This window comes from Nothobranchius furzeri, chromosome 6, assembly GCF_043380555.1.
Source record: "Nothobranchius furzeri strain GRZ-AD chromosome 6, NfurGRZ-RIMD1, whole genome shotgun sequence".
Taxonomy (NCBI): domain Eukaryota; kingdom Metazoa; phylum Chordata; class Actinopteri; order Cyprinodontiformes; family Nothobranchiidae; genus Nothobranchius; species Nothobranchius furzeri.
In genome coordinates, this window is record NC_091746.1 from 65579727 (window position 1) to 65601944 (window position 22218).

General features: G+C 41.1%; 1 protein-coding gene across 1 annotated transcript in view; it reads right to left on the minus strand.

The window, feature by feature from the left end:
• LOC107374870 (netrin receptor UNC5D) overlaps positions 1-22218 on the minus strand; it is a 354048-nt gene that overhangs the window by 115481 nt on the left and 216349 nt on the right. Inside the window, exons 3-4 of the mRNA XM_015943168.3 lie at positions 796-939; positions 508-611 (exon numbers count right to left, since the gene is read on the minus strand). Coding sequence (XP_015798654.3) covers positions 508-611; positions 796-939 — 248 coding nt within the window. The remainder of the gene's footprint in view (positions 1-507; positions 612-795; positions 940-22218) is intronic.

A 22218-nucleotide genomic window follows, 5' to 3' on the forward strand; every position in this document is an offset into this window, starting at 1 on the left:
GCCATCACACCACTCAACAAGACTGATCTCAATTTACATTCATGGTAAAAATAAAAAAAAGGCCTTTATTCACATTTGCAAACACACACACACACGCACGCACGCACGCACGCACACACGCACACACACACACACACACGCACACACACACACAGCCTTGGAAGAGAAGAAGGATGGTGGAAATAACCAATACATCACATCTAAACAGGAAAATCAAGAGAATGTAGGAACAAGAATTTAGATAATCTACCAGTCAATTATTGATCATTCCAAGGTGATCTGAGAATCTCTGACAGACTAAATAAACTTCCAGCTTATCGGCTACAATGCTGGCTAATAGCTAGCAGGTGAAATGAAGACCTTGTGTTAGTATGCTGAAGGTGGAGAGCAAAAACAGATTCCCCCATGAAAACAAAGCAATACTGAGAGTAAACTAGACGGATGACAGCTCCTCTCAAGGCTACAGCAGATAGACTGTTGGGTGTTTCAAGTGCAAGCAGCCCTCACCTCAGCCACGGGCACGCCCTCTGGGGGACGGCAGTGCAGCACGATCATGCCATCAAGCGGCACCTCAGTGCCTTGAGGGTCCTGCTCAAAGTTCTTCCTCAAGTCTGAGGAAGACAGGAAAGAGTCGGCGTTTCACTACAAAGTCTTTTGAGAAGCAACATTTAATGCCACGCGTGACCGTCTGCACAGTCAAACACACGTAAAGAAAAGTGATCGTCACCCACAAGTCTGAAGAAAAACGGGAAAGTGAGGTCAAAACTGGAATCAGAGCGGAGTGAAACTGCTTACAGGCAATGCGGACGGATGCCTTGCGGCTCTTGGAGGTTCCCAGGTGACTCCAGGCGACGCACAGACACCAGTAATCCTCCGGACCGTGAAAGTCCTCCACCTGCTGACGTGAGATGTTGATCATCACTTCACGGATCTTCAACCCTGCAGACAGAAGAGACGATTGCTTAGATTAGCTTTCATTATGCGGCGAGGCTGATGAGCCAGAGAGATGAAGATGCACGGAGACAAGATGAGTGAATTTTGAATCTGATGAGATTATCAGCCGTAAACAGATCTGCCATTAGTCAGGAAGAAATTAGGAGACAGCCTGCTTGCCAAACCAGATCAATTTCAGGGAATTTGTCTGGCCAGCAGTTAAACCTTTGTTCTTAAGTATGGCATGAATTCATGGAACTGCTCATTTGATGTTGAATATTAAAACCTCTATTCCGAAGTTTTCATCTGACCAGGCAATTCTCCTTGAGCTTGATAGAGATTGTTTTTAAGCCGTAGCATCCTCTTTTCACTGCCTGCAATAATCAGAAGCATTAACATAGATCAGCTTCTTATTGTTGTAAAGACGGGAACGATCACTCGTTCTTTCTTTGAAAACATCTGAAAGGCCTGTAATTTATGGATGAATAAAAAACACACACAAGAAAACAGCTCAGATGAATGCAGCTGTACACAAACGCATTCTCTGATACTCAAATCATTTGAATTTCAGCAGCAGAACTTTGACTTGATGTCAGGCAGGTCGTTCGTTAATATCCGCACATCGTCTGCGATGCGGCTCATAACGAGTCGGGCATGAGACGAACATTTTCCGAGGGAATTAAAGGGAGTTTTAAAGCCCGGCATTTCAATTATGCCACACTATGTACAAAAGAAGACAGGCTCGGACCATTAGTGTGCTGTATAATAGGGGATGTTTCATTGGTATCTGGGAAAATAACAGCCTTCACCAAATGCTCACGACTGTCTGTCTAACCCTGCGGAAAAGCAGCGATTCAGTCGGCCAAGATGAACAGATTTTTTAATATGTTAGTGCAGAGTTATGAATAGCTAATGTTTGGTGTCTGGTGTCCAAACTCATCACTCCCAGCAGAATGCAATTAATCCTGCACAGTGGGGGAGTGGGTGGAGTGGGGGATGGAGGGGGTGAGGAGAACAAACACCCACCATCCTGAAGTAAAAACAGTGATGTTCAGTGAAGGTGCAGTGTGTTCGCACCGACATTTAATTGTAGACAAGTTTGAGTGCATTTCTGCATCATCAGGTCACGTCCTGTGTGTAAAGGGTTTGGGCTGTTCGTCTAAAAATAAACAGATTTAACTCAACATGGCAGTAATCAGACGTGTTTTCCTGTAAGAAGAAACAGCCGTGACTTATTTTTAATCATTTATATGTTGTCCTGAGGGAAAGACCAATTCTGGCAGACAGAGCCTGTCTTCACGTTTGATACATAATGCACATTAGCACTAAAACAACAGAAAACAAAAGTGTATTTTAATTATTTAAACAGCAGGTATGAGTATAATACCTGATAACTTGGAACAGCTACATAGGCATGTTTTTTACATTCATACAAGCTCTCCTTGAACTTAAGTACATGTATCAGACTGGTCTGGTAAATATCTATTGAAAAGTCATTTGTCCCAATATTTGGGCATTGATCAAATTATGATTAGACATATTATTGTCCAACCATTATTATAGGCCATTAATGGAGTTATGATCAGTTTGTACCCATTTAATGACAGAACATTTACATACATGATGTTTGTTTTACACCAGACTAATCACTCCTCCTCTAACTCAAAATATCAAAAACATGACAGATCTGAGGTTTAGTTTTCGAGATACTTTTGTTTTTCAGACACAACTTTTGAAGAAGTAGAAATTTGCTCTGTGAAGCGGGCATTATGGTTTATACTGGTATCGAGATTAATGACTTATTGGTTAATTCTAGGGATGTCCTGTTCCGATACTGATACCGGATCCAGCATCAGTCCACGTGATCAGAACAGTGTGTGCTAGCAAAGTTGCAAGGAACAATGTCGACCATGTGGCTGTATTTTTTGTTAAAGTTTGAAAAAGACAGTTTGGCTCAGTGCAACACTTGTCATGCACAAGTTTCCTGTGGTGAAACAAAAACGAGGAAGTCGAATACGTCCAACCTCATTTAAAACAGGATCACAAAACATTACATGAGGATTTTTGCTGTGCGTGAAATTTAAACTTTACACTCTGAACTTGTAGCAGTTGGTCAGGGAACAATACTGTGTTTTTTTCCTTATGTCCCTAACCTCAGCCCTTCACATTTATGCAACCAAAGGTTAATAAAAATTGGTGAATTTTTTATACTTACTGTTGCTGGCTTTTGTTTTTTGTTGGAGTAATATCACTTGATCAAGACTTTCATACATTCCACACTATGAAATAGGTAAAAGTATGTATGATTTGTGCTGATATTGCATGGGCTTGATATCGGTATCGGTCATTACTGAAGGCTGCGATACTGGTGTGGTATCGAAAGTGAAAAAGTTGTATCGGGACATTCCTAGCTAATTCCCTATCGGTAAAGCCAAAATCGAACATTCGTACCTAAGATCTGTTTAAGAATCTAATAAACTATAATTTTAAGAAAATAAGTTATGGCAAAAAAAAATACTAAAAATAATTTCTACTGTATATTTCTCTAATAAATTTTAATTATTTCTGATGAAAATATTTTACCACAATCCATCAAAACATCTCAAATATATTCCCCTTAGAAAAATCTGCATCCTGCTATAAAAAGCCACCATGAAATTTTAGATTTTATTATGTTGTATGTAATGACCCACAGCTTCTAATAGTCCCATTGGTTGTCACACACACAGGTGTGTGTGCGAAATTTGTTCTCCGCATTTGACCCATCCCCTGGGGGAGCGGTGAGCTGCAGACACAGCGGCGCTCGGGAACTATTTGGTGGTTTAACCCCCCAATCCAACCCCTTAATGCTGAGTGTCAAGCAGGGAGGCATTGGGTCCCATTTTTTCAAAGTTTTTGGTATGACCCGACCAGGAATCGAACCCCTGATCTCCCAGTCTGAGGGCGGACACTCCACCACTAGGCCACTGAGAAAGGTAATACGTTACGTTTAAGCTCAATATCAACAAACTGAGTTGAAACCACATCTGTGTTTGTTAATATTGATTACAAGTGGTGGACTTCTTTCATTAGCTTGACCAGAATTTAACCTGTTGTGGACATTTTTTCAGTGAAGAATTTCTGGGTTATCAATAAATTATATCCATTGGTTCAATTTAGGGCTGAAACGAATCATCGAATGACTGAAATGGTTCGATTTATTAAATTCCTCGATTCATTTTTTACTGACTCGAAGCTTCACAGTCTGAACACATTTTACTGGCGTACTACGTGGTGATCTAGGTGCTGTGGAGGAAAATAGAGAAACCAGCAAAGCTAGAAACCATTGTAAAAGGCAGAAACGGTCCAAAGTTTGGGATCAAGAGTTACAACTATGAGCAGAATTGCTAATGCTATGCTAGCGGGTAGCATTCTCACGAGCAAGTGTGGCTCAGTAAAAGCTTGATGGTTGTGAACGACTAAACTCCACAAGAGGAAGAAAAATCCCCATCATCCTGTTAATTGTGGATCTCTGCATCGGTGTGGGGCAGAGCCGCTGCATCTACCGTCTGGTTGTTGCTACCAGTCTGCTCCATCCACCACAGAGAAATTTGGCATTTGGCAAATTTTGATTAGAAATAAGACAGTAATTATCAGCTGAAGTTCTGCAAATCTTCATATTTATTGCTTACCTGTCGACTGTGGTGGCTCATTATTGTATTGAATGGTCCACCTTTTGTTTCAATATCAAAGTCCAACAGAACATCACGTGTAAAATGCCAGAAGCTTTGATTAAGACTATAAGACTAATCACTAATACATAATCCAGGAGCTCAGACTTTACATCTGGTGGGATGAAAACATATCAATAGACGTGCTTTCAAAAAGGATCAGGGGTTTGTTTGTTCAAAAGCCCAAATATAGATTATTTATCAGGCTAGATTGTACTTATTCGCTCACCCGTGAGTGAATTGCAGCTGTTTTCCACCTCAGCAGCACTTAAACTCTTTTCCAGTATTTTACATGTCACTCACACTCTCAGACTCAAGCTGCCTGGGGAGGCACTCCCCTGCCACCAGGAGCAACTCAGGGTTCAGTCTTGCCAAAGAACAGTTTGGCATGTGGCTGTGATAGATGGAGGGAAACAAACAACTGATAAAAAAAAATAACTCGCTGTACCACCTGAGAAACAGCTGCTTGATTTCTGATTCAATCAGTCGCAAGGAGGAAATCTACGTAGAAGGAATTAAATGAAAAAGACTGAGATGATCAGAATAATTATCCAATTCTAATCACAAACAATGCTGATGCAATGAGAATAGAGAACCGAAGGTGTACGCTAACTGATTTCTAGCACAGTTGTCATGTTTTACTCCACAATTAACATCTCACAGCTGACTGCAAATTGTGACCTCTTGTAGTTTCTTCATTAATCACACAGACCTCCACTTGTAGCAAAGCCGTGGTTCTGCAAGCTTCCAGCGCCACAACATACAAACAGCAGCTTAGACACGGACAGGGATTAAATGAAAACTAATAATGTGAAATGAAAGGTTATCTGAGAGAGCCTAATGAAGTAATGTAAAACAGAAATGTTCTCTGAAGACACTGTAATCCTCGACACTCACTCGCTGATATTATGTACGAAAAAACCTCCCCCGCCTCCTCTATCCGCTCCTTCTTTCTACTGCTACAAATTAGGCTTAATCAACACGCCTGATAAAGTGAGAGTGAAGCAGATTTCACTCCAGAAAAATAAAAACAACATTGTACCCAAGTGAGGGGAAAATTATTAAAAATCTGGATTTTTGTTAAGCTAGTGTGTGACTCGAGAATCAGGTGTTTTTGGGTTGATGTGTCAACGATACAAAAGAAAATAAATTATTCCATTCCATTTATTTGGTAGAGCACATTTAAAAAACAGCATGTGAGCTGACCAAAGTGCTGTACAGGGATAATAACAAATAAGGTTAAAAGAATAATATAAAAGAATAGAACAGCTAGAGCTTAGCACAAAGAACCAAACAAGAGAAGTCCGTAAAATAGGTAAGAGAATAGTGTAGAGGCCCTGGGTCTGTCAGTGCGCCCCAGGGCAGCTGTGGCTACATCGTAGCTCATCACCACCAGTGTGTGAATGCGTGTGTGAATGGATGGATGATACACTGTAGTGTAAAGCGTTTTGGAGGCGCTATACAAGTGTGGGTCATTTATCATTTTTTTACCAACAAGGTGACATCAATCCGATCCTCCATCAGTTGTAGAGTTCGGCATCCATTTGACACCACCCTTCCACATGCATTAAATACCTTTTCCGATTTCTCAGCAGTCACCCAGACAGAGGTGGAGAAAACAATAAAAAGCATGAATACCAGAACCTGCCCCCTTGACCCTCTCCCGACACAACTGTTAAAATCAAATCAGTCCATTAATCACTATAGTTATTAACCAGTCACTACACTCAGGTCAGGTTCCCTCAGCCCTCAAAACTGCAATAATCCATCCCCGCCTGAAAAAGCCCTCTCTAAACGCTGATATTTTGTCCCATTACACACCCATCTCTAACATGCCGTTCGCTGCTAAAATACTGAAGAAAAAAAACTGTAGCAGACCAACTCCACAATCATCTCAATACTCATAATCTGTATGAAAATTTCCAGTCCGATTTCTGTTCAGCCCACAGCACAGAAACAGCCCTGGTCCATGTTATGAATGATTTATTTCTAATTGCGAATCAGGGCTCACCATCTCTTCTCCTTCTACTGGATAGCGGCGTTTGAGAACATGGACCATACCATCTTACTAAATCGACTCCAGACTGTGCTTGGCCTTTGGGGAACCACACTATATTGGTTCCAGGAGTACCTTACTGGCAGAATGGAATATGTGGCTTTAGGACAATGTCAGTCATCCCCCCACACTTTCAATTGTGGAGTACCACAAGGGTCGGTTCTTGGGCCAACCCTTTTCTCCATCTACATGCTTCCACTTGGACAAATTCTCCATAAATACAACCTATCGTTTTACTGTTATGCAGACGACACTCAGTTATATATGCAAATTGTCTCCACTACAACTAAAACTCTCCAAACTGCAATTCAAGTCTGCCTGGAGGAGATGAGGGCATGGATGGCTGCAAACTTTCTTCAACTAAACAGCGATAAAACTGAAGCTATCATTATTGGCACTCCACATCAAACACAGCCTCTCTCCCTTAGCAGTATTTCCATTTTTGGTAATGACATCCCCCTTTCCTCTTCTGTAACAAATCTTGGTATCAGACTAGATTTGAATCTTACATTTGACACCCACATCTGCCAACTCTGCAAGGTCTCTTTTCTTCACCTCAAAAATATTGCAAAACTCCGCCCCTGTCTTTCCAAGCCAGATGCAGAGAAGTTGGTCCATGCATTTATCTCCTCCAGGATGGACTATTGCAAAGCCCTCCTCGTTGGGCCCCCCGGCAAGAGCATACAAAAGTTCCAGCACATCTAGAACTCGGCTGCCCGGGTCCTGATGAGGAGACGCAAATATGATCATATCACTCCTGTTCTGAGATCGCTTCACTGGCTGCCCATTCAATATCGAATTCTGTACAAAATTGGCCTTCTTACCCACCAGTGCATCCATGGACCTGCTCCTGTCTATCTGAGCAAACTTCTTACCCCACACATTGCCACAAGATACCTCCGATCTACTACCTCTTCACACCGCTTGCACCAACCACTGACTAAACTCCACTATGGGACAGGTCCTTCAAGGCAGTGGCCCCTCGATTTTGGAATTCTCTCCCAGAGTTTCTAAGGGCCACACAATCTGTGGAGGTTTTCAAAAAAGGCCTCAAGACCTTTTTGTTTGATAAGGCTTTCTAGAGCACAATGACCTATGGTACATTTTACTGTATTGTGTTGTTTTAACTTATTGTATGCATTTACTGTAATGCCGTTTTAGATGGGTTTTAGCTATTTCTGGGGATTGTTTTTACTTGGTAGCATTCTGAAATTTTAATTGTTTTTAACTAGCTGTGTACCTTATACTTGTCCCCTACACTCTAGCACTTGAGATTACCTCTGTAATGTAAAGCGCATTATAAATAAAATGTATTATTATTATTAAATGTCTCAGATGATGGCAAACAGAGGAGGAGATGCTGGAAATACCATTGTGGGAGAACAAAACCCTCCATGAGATGTACCAATGACAGATAACTGAATCCTACCATTGGCTAGAAAGAGCTGGTCTGAAGGACAGCACAGAGGCACTCATCATGGCTGCAGAGGAACAGGCCCTGAACACCAGAGTAACAAAGGCCAAGATCTACCACACCAGACAAGACTCAAGGTGTAGGCTATGCAAGGAGGCCCCTGAGACAATCCACCACATAAGTGCAGGGTGTAGATGCTGGCAGGGTACCCAAATGGGTGGAACCCAAGTAGAGTATAGACTGGAAGCCCCAAGTTCAAAGTGGCAAACACCCCCTAAGGTGGAAGAGAATGAGAGAGAGAGCCAAGCTTTGTTGTGGTTGATGTGGCAATACCAAATGATGGTAACATCAGGAAAAAGGAGCACAAGAAGCTAGAGAAGTGCCAGGGCCTCAAAGAAGAACTTGAGAAACCTGGAGAGTGAAGACATCAGTGGTACCCGTGGTCATCTGGGCATGTGGTGAATATGTAATGTAGGTGATAAAGACGAAACTTTATTTCAGACAAAAATCTCACCTTTTCATAAGAAAACAAAGGTAAAACCCAATTTCCATCACAGAGCATATAAACAGTTGTTCCGCTGTTTAAAAAGGCTTGAAGAGTATCGTATCTTATATGTTAGAGTTGACAGAGCTCCAACTACACAAGTATCTGACTGACTCAAACGGCACATGAATTCATATATGTTGTTCCTTAATAAAGCATGCAAAGTAGAGACGTTACTCATGACAAACATTTGACTTGCAGATGTCCATTTTGGGAGCCTTAGGATGATTCTAAATGCATCCTGACAAGTTACTTGCAGTTTCATTCCGGATTTACTGTAGCTGCATCACCATAGAGAGATAGAGATAGAGAGCCACGTAGAAGCACAATGCCATTGAAAAAGGGGACAATTCAACATCCTCTTAGCAAATGTATGTGTCAAAGTATTAGTTCGCTTTTACAACTTTTACTACTGACTCACATCATCATGATTATCATCCTCCTCCTCCTTCTTTTCATCATCATCTTCATTCTCCTCCTCCTCATCATCATTATCATTATAGTCATCACCCTCCTATTTATCATTATCATAGTCATCACCCTCCTCCTCCTCATCACGCTCCTCCTACTCATCATCATAGTCATCACCCTCCTCCTCATCCTCCTTATCATTACAGTGATCACCCTCCTATTCATCATAATCATAGCCATCACCCTCCTCCTCCTCCTCATCATAGTCATCACCCTCCTCCTCCTCATCATCATTATCATTATAGGCATCACCCTCCTCATCATCATAATAATAGTCATCACCCTCCTCCTCCTCATCATCATTATCATTATAGGCATCACCCTCCTCATCATCATAATAATAGTCATCACCCTCCTCCTCCTCATCATCATTATCATTATAGGCATCACCCTCCTCATCATCATAATAATAGTCATCACCCTCCTCCTCCTCCTCCTCCTCCTCATCATCATCATAGTCATCACCCTCGTCCTCCTCCTCCTCCTCCTCCTCCTCCTCATCATCATCATAGTCATCACCCTCCTCCTCATCATCATCATAGTCATCACCCTCCTCCTCATCATAATCATAGTCATCACCCTCCTCCTCCTCATCATAATCATAGTCATCACCCTCCTCCTCATCATCATCATAGTCATCACCCTCCTCCTCAGCATCATCATCATTATCATCATAGTCATCACCCTCCTCCTCATCATCATCATAGTCATCACCCTCCTCCTCATCATAATCATCATTATCATTATAGTCATCACCCTCCTCCTTCTCCTCATCATCATCATCATAGTCATCACCCTCCTCCTCCTCATCATCATCATAGTCATCACCCTCCTCCTCATCATTATCATCATAGTCATCACCCTCCTCCTCCTTCTCCTCAACATCATCATCATAGTCATCACCCTCCTCCTCCTCATCATCATCATAGTCATCACCCTCCTCCTCCTCATCATCATCATAGTCATCACCCTCCTCCTCCTTCTCCTCAACATCATCATCATAGTCATCACCCTCCTCCTCATCATCATCATCATAGTCATCACCCTCCTCCTCATCATTATCATCATTATCATTATAGGCATCACCCTCCTCATCATCATTATCATTATAGGCATCACCCTCCTCCTCCTCATCATAATCATAGTCATCACCCTCCTCCTCCTCCTCATCATCATCATCATTATCATTATAGTCATCACCCTCCTCCTCCTCCTCCTCCTCATCATCATTATCATTATAGGCATCACCCTCCTCCTCATCATCATAATCATAGTCATCACCCTCCTCCTCCTCCTCCTCATCATCATCATAGTCATCACCCTCCTCCTCCTCCTCATCATCATCATGATCATAGTCATCACCCTCCTCCTCCTCCTCCTCCTCATCATAATCATAGTCATCAACCTCCTCCTCCTCATCATCATAATCATCACCCTCCTCTTCCTCAACATAATCACTCTCCTCCTCCTCATCATCACCCTCCTCTTCCTCATCATAATCACCCTCCTCCTCCTCCTCCTCCGCATCACTACTTAGAACTCGGCCCAAGTGTTTTACTTTACTCCCCACATCCAAAAGCTGGCCGCTAAAAGAAAAGATGGAAAATGCAGCTCCTTATCAGCTGTAGTCGTGGGATTAATACCACTCTTTATAAGGTTCCAAATCATTTCAGACTGCAAGCTGTACCTCGCACAGACCTGGAGCAGCTGCTGCATGTCAGCACTGGTGACGGGAGCACCAGTTCATCTGCATACATCAAACTATTTACAAGAAGGTCATCCACTATAGACACCCAGTCTTGCAGTTACTCAGTTCCACACAAGGTACAAGTTAAAGGGGAACGGAGACACAATTCCACCTTGTCTGACTTCATTAGATACTTCATTAGATTAAAAGCAACTAGATGGTTGCTGGTTCTGGTCATACTTAGTCTTTTGCAGAAATGTGCTACACAAGTGTAGGCCATTCATCAAAAACTGCATCAACTGATGAGAGTACCAACAATGTAAGATCATGATTTTATATGCAGGAAACCCTCTACTCTACTGTCATTCAACAGCTTATAACAATAATCACCAGACCTGGCTAGTTTTGTGCATTTTCAAAGTTTTATTGGGTCTGTCATTTCCTCTACTCACCAAGACCCTGCAAAGACCATCCACATGACTATCATGCCGTAACAAGTCCTTTGTCTAGCGTAAACTAATAACAGACTCTTTCTCAAAGATATACTCACTTATCCCTCAGAGGGTGCTAAAAAGTCCCAATACATTTCTCTGTTTAATGCCTTTATAGTAAACACGAGTTTAGGAGGTCCAAATAAACAAAACCACTTTCTATGCCTGCTTTATTCAGAATGTTTGCCACTGCATCTTTACATCTACCAGGTATTTCTTTTCCCATTAATGTAATGAACTGCTCTTGATTTTCCAAACAAACTTAAAACGTTTCTTCTTGTTTTCAGTCATAATCCGTCTCATCATCTCTAATAGTTGCTACGTACTATTATGTCCATCAGACGTCACGATCCTTTATCTCTTCCACTTCTTTCCGGACCCCCAAGCACACAATCCACCCCGGAGAAGATGTTAAAAATTAATGCAACTGTTTTAAATAAAAATCCAGCTATTTCCTTGCATATGACTTTTTAGTTCACAATTGGATTATTATACTTTACTAAAAAATGTTGGGCCATCTAGGAAAGGAGGGGACAACTTGATGCAACACGGATTCATCTTTCATTGCTCGTGTCACTTCTATGCTAAATGGATGATGTAACATTTGCAAACAGGTCTGCCATGGGGGGTGGGGGTGGGGGAGGCGGGGTGAGGCTTTTGTCTTGGAGGTAACATAAATAAAAAAAGTCAAGCTTTCACCTTTCTTTGCTTTAGGTGGAGATCAAAGAGCCCAGTCCCATTTTCAAGCTGCCCAACAGGACCTTCAGTGCCAGTGTGTTAGAAAAATGATCCAATAACGGCTCGGTCATGCTGCTGACAATGGACACTTCTCTGCATTCAAGAATACAAACATCGATTCCTTCCATGAGTTGGTCCCTAGTTGCTTGTTTATTTTCCTTTGACCTCTTTTCCCCCTCATGCGGTCCTTCTGCGTCCCCTTCAGGCTCATGCTAGCAGCTCACGACACAGCGCCACAAAGCCTCGACAACAAACCTCAAGGTGGAGCTGCTTCCACTTGCTCCTTCAATCATGTCTTTTCATCTCTCTCTCTCTAAAAACAGTCTAAAAGAGATATAGCGAGGCGGATGCCTGACTTTCTCTCTCACTCTCTCTCTCTTTGTCTTTCCCTGTGGCCTCTTCCTCCCAGGTCTGGCCCGTTGTTTTGCTCTGGCTGAGCTGATGAAGAGGCCCTAAGAGAGCCGAGCATTGCCAGCTACAAGTGGCTTGATCCGATCGGCCGTCAGGGCCGGCTCAGCTCAGCCATGTCTTTGTCTTTGTTGCACTTAACTCCGCAGCGAAAGGAGTCCGATTCTGTTTGTGTCGGAGATCCTCACGAGGCGGCTGTACACATAGGAGGTGACGCAGCGTAGGCTGTGGGTTGAAGTGGATGGATGTAGCTTTGGGAGAATGCTCGCCTGATGTAAACCCGGCTTTGGGGAAACGTTTGTGTGATGTGACGTTGCGGCATGCAGCTCAGCATGTGGGGGATGCGAGGGCTGGCCGAGGGCCAGACACAGACGGACCCTGCTAGACAAGCGGAACATGCTCCCAGCAACATCTTCCGTCTGGTCCCAGCTGTGTTTGCCGTACTTAATCCCTGCACCAAAGGGACGCGTTACTCCATGCATAAAAAATAAAAATAAAAAAAACTCATGATAATTCAGCCATTAAAATGCAGCAAGTCCTTATTTGTGCTTTTCTCGCTAGTTGCTGTGTTTCTATTTTCCTTAAAGCTGCATGTCTGCTTATTAGGAGACACTCCTGCATATGCAAGCCCTTTTCACTCAGTGGGCCTCTTCATTTATTTCACATCCATTTCTCTAACTAATAGTATGTGGCACAGAGCTTGGAGACTTTTCACTCCTCTCTAACTAGCCTACATCTCTCTCTCTCTCTATGTTGTGAGTTCATGAAAGGTTGATGGTATCTCACTGACTTCTAGGATCATAATACACAACTCTGGAGGCTCCCTTTGACAGGGCATCAACAGGAATAGACATCCATACTTCCTCTACCCATTCCGCATTCATACAATCCAACACTATATCTCTTCATCACTAGATTTGCAGCTCTTGAGATAACCAATGCAGGATCATTTTCAGCCTCTCTTTCACTCTTCCATCACCCTCTGTGATTCCAATGTCCTCTTTCTCCTATAATTCCCCTCTTTCTCTTATCTCTCCATCAGGGTATCATCCTTTCAGCCAGAGCCTAAAGGCACAGATACCCCCTCTGTTCCACATCCCTCCCTCCCTTCCTTCTCCTCTTTCAGTCGCTCCTTTGATAATCTCTCGAGTTCTGTCACTCATTTCCATCTTTTAGCGCTTTAATCCAGATAAACCTAAAGTCATCTTTAGTGAGAAGTGGCAGCATGCGTGTTTCTTTTTGACTTTTTCACAGGCCCGCTTTCTTTAAAATAAAAGCAGCGGATTGATTTTGTGTCCTCAAAGAGTCAATATGTCTCCTTCAAATCATTTTAAGAAGTTTATCAGATGGAGTAGTTTTTTTTTCCCGAGGGGAGGTTAAAATCAGGGTAGCGGTGATTAGATGGAATATCTGGAGGATCCTCGTCTTTCTGAGGTTTCCCAAAAGGCTTCATCTCAAAAGCAGAAGGAAACAGGGGCTTTTGTGCTAAATGTGAAGAAATGCAACAGTTTAGTAAGAATTGTTTTGACCCAAAGGTCAAAGACGACGATGATGATTCAAGATGATGATTTTTTTTTAAATCTGAGAACCGGATACGATAGCTAAAACACAAAACACACTCCTACGGCTAAAGAAAACCCTCACACAGACGAATAAAACCAAAACCTGAGCTGAATTATAGACCATGTGTTTTTTCCTCATCTACCAGAGAGAACGGTTCTTGAGTTGCTTTGTTCCACACTAACAGCTGTTACTTCATACAGTTCCTCATCTCCTTCAGGATGTGGAGCTGGAGGTTTAAAATCAGCTCATTAAGATTCTCCGCTCATAAATCCATCCATATTCTGCTCCTGTTTAATCCCGTTCAGGGTCACAGAGACAACCGGGCCGGTCTCCATCTCATAAATAATAGTTCACAAATGATTTTTGTAAATCATATTTCTGACCAACTGAAGTTAATCTGAGCGGCACATTTAAGTTTGTCCACTCGCTTAGTTTACAGTTAAAATGTCTTATTTATAAACAAAAACACTGACGCTTTAGTCTTAAACCTGAAGTTATCCGTGTGAATTTGACAGTTTTCATGGGTGAAACAGAATATCAAGTGTTTAAAGACCAGAAGCTCTGAAGACCCCAGAGAGGACCTGTTCTGCTCTGCAGTCGCAGCAACAGGTTCAGAGAATCCTTCCCGCCACAGACAGCATGTCACCTAATCTGTAATAAATGTTGCAGCTTTTTTGCACAATTTGTGCAATGTATTTGACTTGCAAATGTTTGCAGTTTGTATAATTATTTCCACAGTTTAAACACATCTTTCACAGTTAATTTGCTAATTATGCATGTTTCTAATTTTGGTGTTTTGTTAGATTTTGTGTGTATTTCAACAAAAACATTTTCAATGCTGGGATTATTAAAGTCTCTTTCATATCCGTAACCCTGTGTGTGTGTGTGTGTGTGTGTGTGTGTGTTTGTGTGTGTGTGTGTGTGTGTGTGTGTGTGTGTGTGTGAGAACAGCACTATTGCAGAAGTGGTTGCTAGGATAACTTTAAAATACTGCAGAACCTTCAACAATGAAAGCCAAACCTTGTTTTCATTTAAAGTTTCTTTTCAAAAGAAGTTGACCAATTTTAACATATTTTTTTAATCAGCAGCAGAATGTCTGCTGTTAACAAATTGATATCGAAATTATGATTTTTATTTTCTTCTACAAATTTATTTAAACATTTATTTAAAGAGGAGTAACCTCATGAGATGTGCCATCTCGTTGGGGGTCCTCGTGCACAAAAAAGCGGCAGAAGGCAGTCAAAAGCATATACAGGTACAATTATTGAAAAATAGAGTCATGCTAAACATATTAAATAATCACCCAAAAAGAAAAAAACTATTAAAACCACAATCACACACATACACACACTCAGACCAGCTCACAATGATCACCCCCACAAATGTCCAGTACCACAATACATCAAAACAAAAAGTCCCATGTAAATACTCAGCGTACCAAAATATAAAACATATATACCATAAACACCAACAAAAAGTACACTACACAATTAGCAAAGCACCAACATTTATTTTATGCGCAAATGAAACACACACTGATCGCAATGATAAATAATAATAATAATAATAATAATAATAAATTAATTAATTAATAGCATTTACAAAAATGCATACACTGCAGATTAGTTAGAATTGCCTTCTGAAATGCATGAAAAGAAGTAAGAGACCAAATATCTAGTCTTTTGTGTGTACTCACTATGACTGCACGGCAGTCGTGTTTAAAGTTTAGTCTTCATGTGACGTACTTTTTGGAAAACATTTGTTTTCATACTTTACTAAATATAACTGAGTTAAATGAAAACAATTAAACTAGGCTAAATAAAATTATATCATAATGACTTGTGGTATCCAACCAAATTAAAATAGTTTATTTTAGCTCAGCCACAAATCTAAAAAGTGGAGTCAAGCTTTTAGTTGGAATAAAAGTAACTGGACTTTTTATGCGAACTCAGAACCTAAATGGTTTCCATTTGTTTCTGAGATATCATAAAGTATAACTCACCGGAGCCACACAAGTGCTTCTGCCATCATCCTTCTTTAAAATCTACTTACCTTTCAGACCTGCAGTGAGACTGAAGGCAAGACGAATCATCTGCCGTGTGTTTGGACGGTTTGATTTGTGAGTGAGCTGTCAGCGTCAATCCAGTTAGACGTGTAAAGGCGGGGCACGGATTTCAGTTCTGAGTCTCACACGATGTGGAAAGTTATGCTCAACTTTATGTTTTTGTTGTAAAGAAATTCACCAAAAAAATTAAATGCTCTTTTTATGCTTTTTGCAAATCTTATACAAGCTTCAAACCCTTCTGTCATGCAACCCGAGCTAATGTGGAAGAAGCTGATTTCCCACCCCTGCAGCCACAGCTACTAATTTATCTCATTTTCCTGTGATCTGACAACAGTCCAAAGCAGGCTTGTAGGCTCTGTTGAGGGATAACAACAGATCTATACTGATTTAGCTGAAAACTCTTATCTGGGTTGTTGTGTCTCCTTTTCTCGATCAATTACTAGAAGAATCTGGTCAAGCAACTCTGGCTGAAGAATCGCAGTTCGGAGATAGTGTTGGCTCCAACTTGTTTATTTTAAATAAACCATAACTCCAAAGCCATTTTAACACTTAAAGTTGTTGCCTTCAGTCTGGTTTCAGTGATTCTTGAGCCAGAAACCTGAGCAACTTCACTCTGAAGCCTTCTGCTGACCAGGAGCTGCTTTTCACCGTTTTGTGGTTCAGGTAGAAGCACTAGTGGGGGTTCTCTACCTGCTTCATGGCAATAGATGGTTACAGTGCTGGAAGCTCTTCTAAAGGCTAGCAGGTAGCTTTTTTATTTGGCGGACCATTAATAAAAAGCATTAGAAGGAGAAGAATTTCACTTTTTGTTGGCATCATGGAGGAGCCTGGAAATAAAAGTAAGACAATAATGTCTTTGGAGGAGAAGCAAGGAGCTAAAACAAACTCGTTGTAGGCGCTAGCTGCAGCGACGCTGTTTACAGTGGTTGTAATTCCACTTTCAACCAGCAGGAGGGAAAAACAGCAAACCTGCTCAGTGTTGCTTTAGATAATGCATTTTCTTTAAAAAGTAACAACTTAGAAAACAGTAAATGTAAAAAACAAATTACAAGGTGATTGATGAATTCAGGAGTTTTTAATACTTCCACCGGATTATAATCCAGCATATGAATCTTTAATATTCCGTAACTGTATTTGATGTGATTAACCAACAATTGTGCTTCCTTTTCTGTTTTTGATGTAAGTCGCTTTTCTTTGTTTAGCATAAACAGACCAACCTCCAACTAAAAGCATCAATAACTCATCAAAAAGAATACGACACTGAAACTATGAGAGAATTTAGAACTCAAATCATCTCCTGCAGAATTCATTCATCACTTTTGCGGTGCATGAATGAAAAGCCCGTTTCAGCAGCGGTCTGACTCATCAGCTCTTTGTTAGCACTGAAAACTGGAGACATCTGATCCCAAGTCAATAGAAACTCATAGAGTAGGTAATTAATCACAGCACTCACTTATCAGAGTTGTTGATTTAAAACTTTGATTTGCACTTTTCTCAACAGCTGCAAACATCTTTGTAGATGGCCCGCTTTACGGTGCCGGTTTAAAGAATTTGTGTTTATTTTTACATAATCAATGCAAAGATCCAAGCTGTTGGACAGTAATCTAAGCTGTACCAGTGTCATCTCCACCTAAAAGCTGCAGAAAGGCAAAAACCCCAGCCAGTGTAGTCTTTCCTGGTGCAGTCGCAGCTAACAGAAGCACGAGGAGGAGACAATCCTAAATGTCTTTTTAGCAGCTGGCAACATTTAGCTCTTAAGACTAAAACCAACAAAACACTTCACAAAGACTGGCTGTTGCAGCTGCTGTTTTCATGCTTAATCAAGTATCGTCTAAAACTTTCAATGAACAAAGAATGAATTTGATCATCAACAGATTTGTAATTTGGTTGTTTTTGGAGGTAAAAAAAATCATTATAAAAACGAATTATGATTCCCACACATGTCTCTCTAGCAGAGGTCGACCGATGTTGGTTTTTCTATAGCCGATATCGATGTCGATATGTGATGCTGATCTTTATGGGCTGATATCTAGACGCTCGGCAGCCTCGCCTCGGTCAGTGCGCCCCAGGGCAGCTGTGGCTACATCGTAGCTCATCACCATCAGTGTGTGAATGTGTGTGTGAATGGATGAATGATACACTGTAGTGTAAAGCGCTTTGGAGTCCTCTGACTCTGAAAGGCGCTATCCAAGTGCAGGTCATTTATCGTTTACCATGAAGTAAGACACCTAAATAAAGTTAATTAAGAGTATTTATTACGCAGATCTTATTAGTGAATGTAAAATCTAATTTGGCAACAGCGCCAGGCTGCCTGAGGATGTGCGTGACTTTAAATCGACATTACTGAGGACAAATATCAGCTGATGCTTATATATTAAATAAAGGGGTGACGGTGGCACTGGAGTTAAGTGCTTGTCCCGTAATCAGAAGGTTGCAGGTTTGAGCCCCGCTCAGTCTGTTGCTGTCGTTGTGTCCTTGGGCAAGACATTTAACCCACGTTGCCTGCTGGTGGTGGTCGGAGGGACCGGTGGCGCCTGTGCTCGGCAGCATCGACTCTGTCAGTGCACCCCAGGGCAGCTGTGGCTACATCGTAGCTCATCCCCACCAGTGTGTGAATGTGTGTGTGAATGGGTGAATGACTGATTGTGTTGTAAACCGCCTTGGGGGTTCCAGGACTCTAGAAGGCGCTATATCAGATACAGGCCATTTACCATTTACCATAAAATAATGGTAAATATTGACCCGATATATCGACTGACCAATATATCGGTCTTCTACTGACTAGTCATCCATCCATCTCTCCATAATTGCTTTTTCAAGGTTGGATGACAGAGATAACAGATCCTGGAGGGTTTTCCAGACTTCTGTCTACTTATCTTCATTCTCAAGCTTCTTTGCAGGAGATTTAATTATTTCAGTGAGTTCTGCATCTACTCTGGTGTCTCCTTCCAGCAGGACGTGCCTGGAAAACCTCCTTTGCGAGTGGACTTATTTCAACAGATATTTGATCTGAACCATCTCAGCTGAATCCTTTCGATGAGGAGGAGCAGCGGTGAGATTAACACACAACCCCTAAATGAACTAAACACACTTTCATTGCATCACTCAAGCTTTGAGCTCCGGATCAGAAACCACAAGTAGAGAATGGATGACCTAAAGTTTGGACAGTAATTTTAATGAAATAGATCCACATAGTTACCATCTGTAAAATTTGAATTTAAAGTGCATGTGAAATGTTTTATTATTAGTTTTGTTTAATTAAATAATGTTTTTAATAGAAAAGGGCAGATGTGTGATGAAATGTGTTCATCCATGTTAAAAATAGAAGTTTAGCACAAACTAGGAAAAACAAACTGAACTGTTTTCTTTCTTTGGCGAAACGGGATGTATGTGAAGTGATGTTATGTAGCATGTCATTGTTGACAAACAGCAAATGTCAAATACAGTGATTTCAACTGAATATGATCTTTTTTGTTTATATTTTATTATCATTTATATGCTAAAAGAGCATTTATTTAAATATTAAAGGGGCATTATGAAAGTTTGACAGCCAAAACATGTATAGAAATAATACATTTCTTCTTCATACATTCTCCTGCAATGCCCTGGTCCTGTAGAATGAGCCCTGGTATTTTTACTGTGATTGCCTGTTTTTCTGTTAAATCACAGAAAAAGAGAGCTGCTCTGGTTGAGCAGGCTGCTTCATGTGCGTTCACGCTCAGGCGTAGCACGTAGCATTTGCTATCAGTAGCTTTAGCAGCAGAGAGTGAGGTAATGCCAACTCAGCGACTTTGTCGCTGTTCCTAACGCCTAGTGATGAACCCAGCCACATTTCTGAGGACCCTTAGCTACTTTCTGTAGAACTTTCTTCTAGATATTTCCTGCAAATTAGCAACAAAATAGACATTTTCGCTCTGAACCGTTCTTTGCTTTGACATTGTTTCAGCTGTCATCAAGGATATAAATGTTACAGATACTGTGAATGTTACTAGAGTGTAACTCACCTTGTAAGATGTCTGACTATCGTGCAGAAGACCTGGGTTTGATTCTGGGTGTGAACATAGTTCCTTTAGAGTTTCTTTTTTACATATGGTATGGTATGGTATACATATGGTATGGTTTAATGGTATTTTTTTTTACAGTAAGATGCCCAAATTTTTATTTGAGACTCTCCGAACGGCATTGAAGTCACAGATAAAAAAGATGTGGGTTCAACTTTCATTTTGGAACGATTTTTCAAGCAAGGGAAGGGAATGATCTGAGCATGCAGGAGGGCTGACCCATCTTAAACCTTTGTCGGCTGTGCTGAAGAGAAAGGTACAGAACCTAATTATTTAATTAATTAGCTGTGTGTTCTCCTGTCCTCTGTCCTCCGGGCCAAACACACACACACACGGGACTGCCTCAGCTGTTATTTTCATTAAGGAGTGTGCACGTACAGCATGCGCACCTCGTGCACAAGCCTATTGAAGCTGCTGTTGCGCTTTTGGCCTGAGGGGGCAATCACGAGCATAAAAATTCAAAAGTCTGAAAAGTCCCTTTAAATTCTTTCTTTTCTTTAGATGTTAAATAGAACATTTGGTGTAAAAAGAAAAAGTCCTTGAGACATTAATAAAGGTTTTTCATCCCAAATAAGAATTTTTCTTCCTCTATTTATGATTAGCTTTTTTTATTTTGTGCAAATAAACACAAAAAAGCTGCTGGATTTGTAAATATTTACAAGTAAAATATGTTCAAGTTGTTCTTCAATGAAAACTTCAATTGTCTTGAATTTTTCAAACTAAATTATTTATTATAGTTTTCCTTTTGTAAACTGTAATAAATAATTCTGTTTTCGTAGCTTCTACAGAAGAAAACTAAAATAATGAGCGCATTTTCAGTGCTTTCTACAGACTTTGTCAGTTTAACACTAAGTTTAAATCATGATGAAAACATTTGAACATATCTGAGCAATATGACAGGAAATGTGACATAATTCTGCTTGCACATTAGATTTGACTGCAAGCTGCCTTTAAATGCCACATGGGCCTTCAGCTGTTTGTTGTAGCTCATTATTTTCCCGTCAATAACGTCCCCATCATTCAGACAGTGTTGTTTTCCCTCAAAGACAAACTCTGCGCTCTTCTTCCATTGAGCCGTTTTAAAATGCCACTCTGATTGCCACATCTGTTTAAAAGGATGAGAGCAGTAATGAGAAAGCCTGGAAAATTGAACGTTTTTCATCACAGCTCAATGTCTCTTAGTTTGGTTTACCTCGTTACTTCTCCAGCTCCAGGTTTTAGCTAGAATAGTTTCCTTCTGTGACGGAGCATCTCATCTACATGGCTTATTTTTAGAATAAATATCTTTAAACATCATTTATCGGCATTTTAGGCTCACTTGATTTAAACTTTCACAAACACCTGCTAACATCCAGCTTTGCCCTTTATTGTTTCCCAAGTGTGCCTCAAAACACACTAAACAAGGCAGATGGTCATGACTAGATGATTTATTGACTCTTGCTGTCATTATCCTTTGAAATTCATTCTCAAACGTTACTTAATACAAGAGGAAAACCTTCACTTAAAAACAAGAGAAAAGGATAAAGATGAAAAAAGAGAGAAAATATCAAATGCTTTCTGATCAAAGCTGTTTCTGAAACTGCCACAATGTGACAGAAACTGCCCGACAGGACCGGCTTTGATGTTTGAGATTCAGTTTGAGAGCTTATTAGAAAACATTTATCTATAATCCATCAAGAACCACCATCGTGTAGCGGTGGAGGAGTTGGAGCACCCCGCAGATCCCAGGAGTAATGCCGTTAGAGGCAGTCTGCTGCTGGTGGGATCTCCCAAAACAAACTTGTTCTGAGTCAGATGGAGCTTGATTCGACAAATACTTATGATGGAGAAAACAAGACAGCCAGTCACCTCAACAAAATCAGAGGTCAAACGGGAGTCAAGCCTGGGGAGAAGCTGTGTAGACGAGATCCTGAGCCTATGAGCTCTGGTCAAGTACGGCCTGATTCAAGGTCCAGCTGAAACTGGACCCATCACCGACAGAAAGCTCTAACAGGATTTAGGTTGATTTGACACTATGGAGCACGGTGGTGTTAGGAGGCAATACCTGCAACTGTTGTGGACAAAATGCAAACGGCAT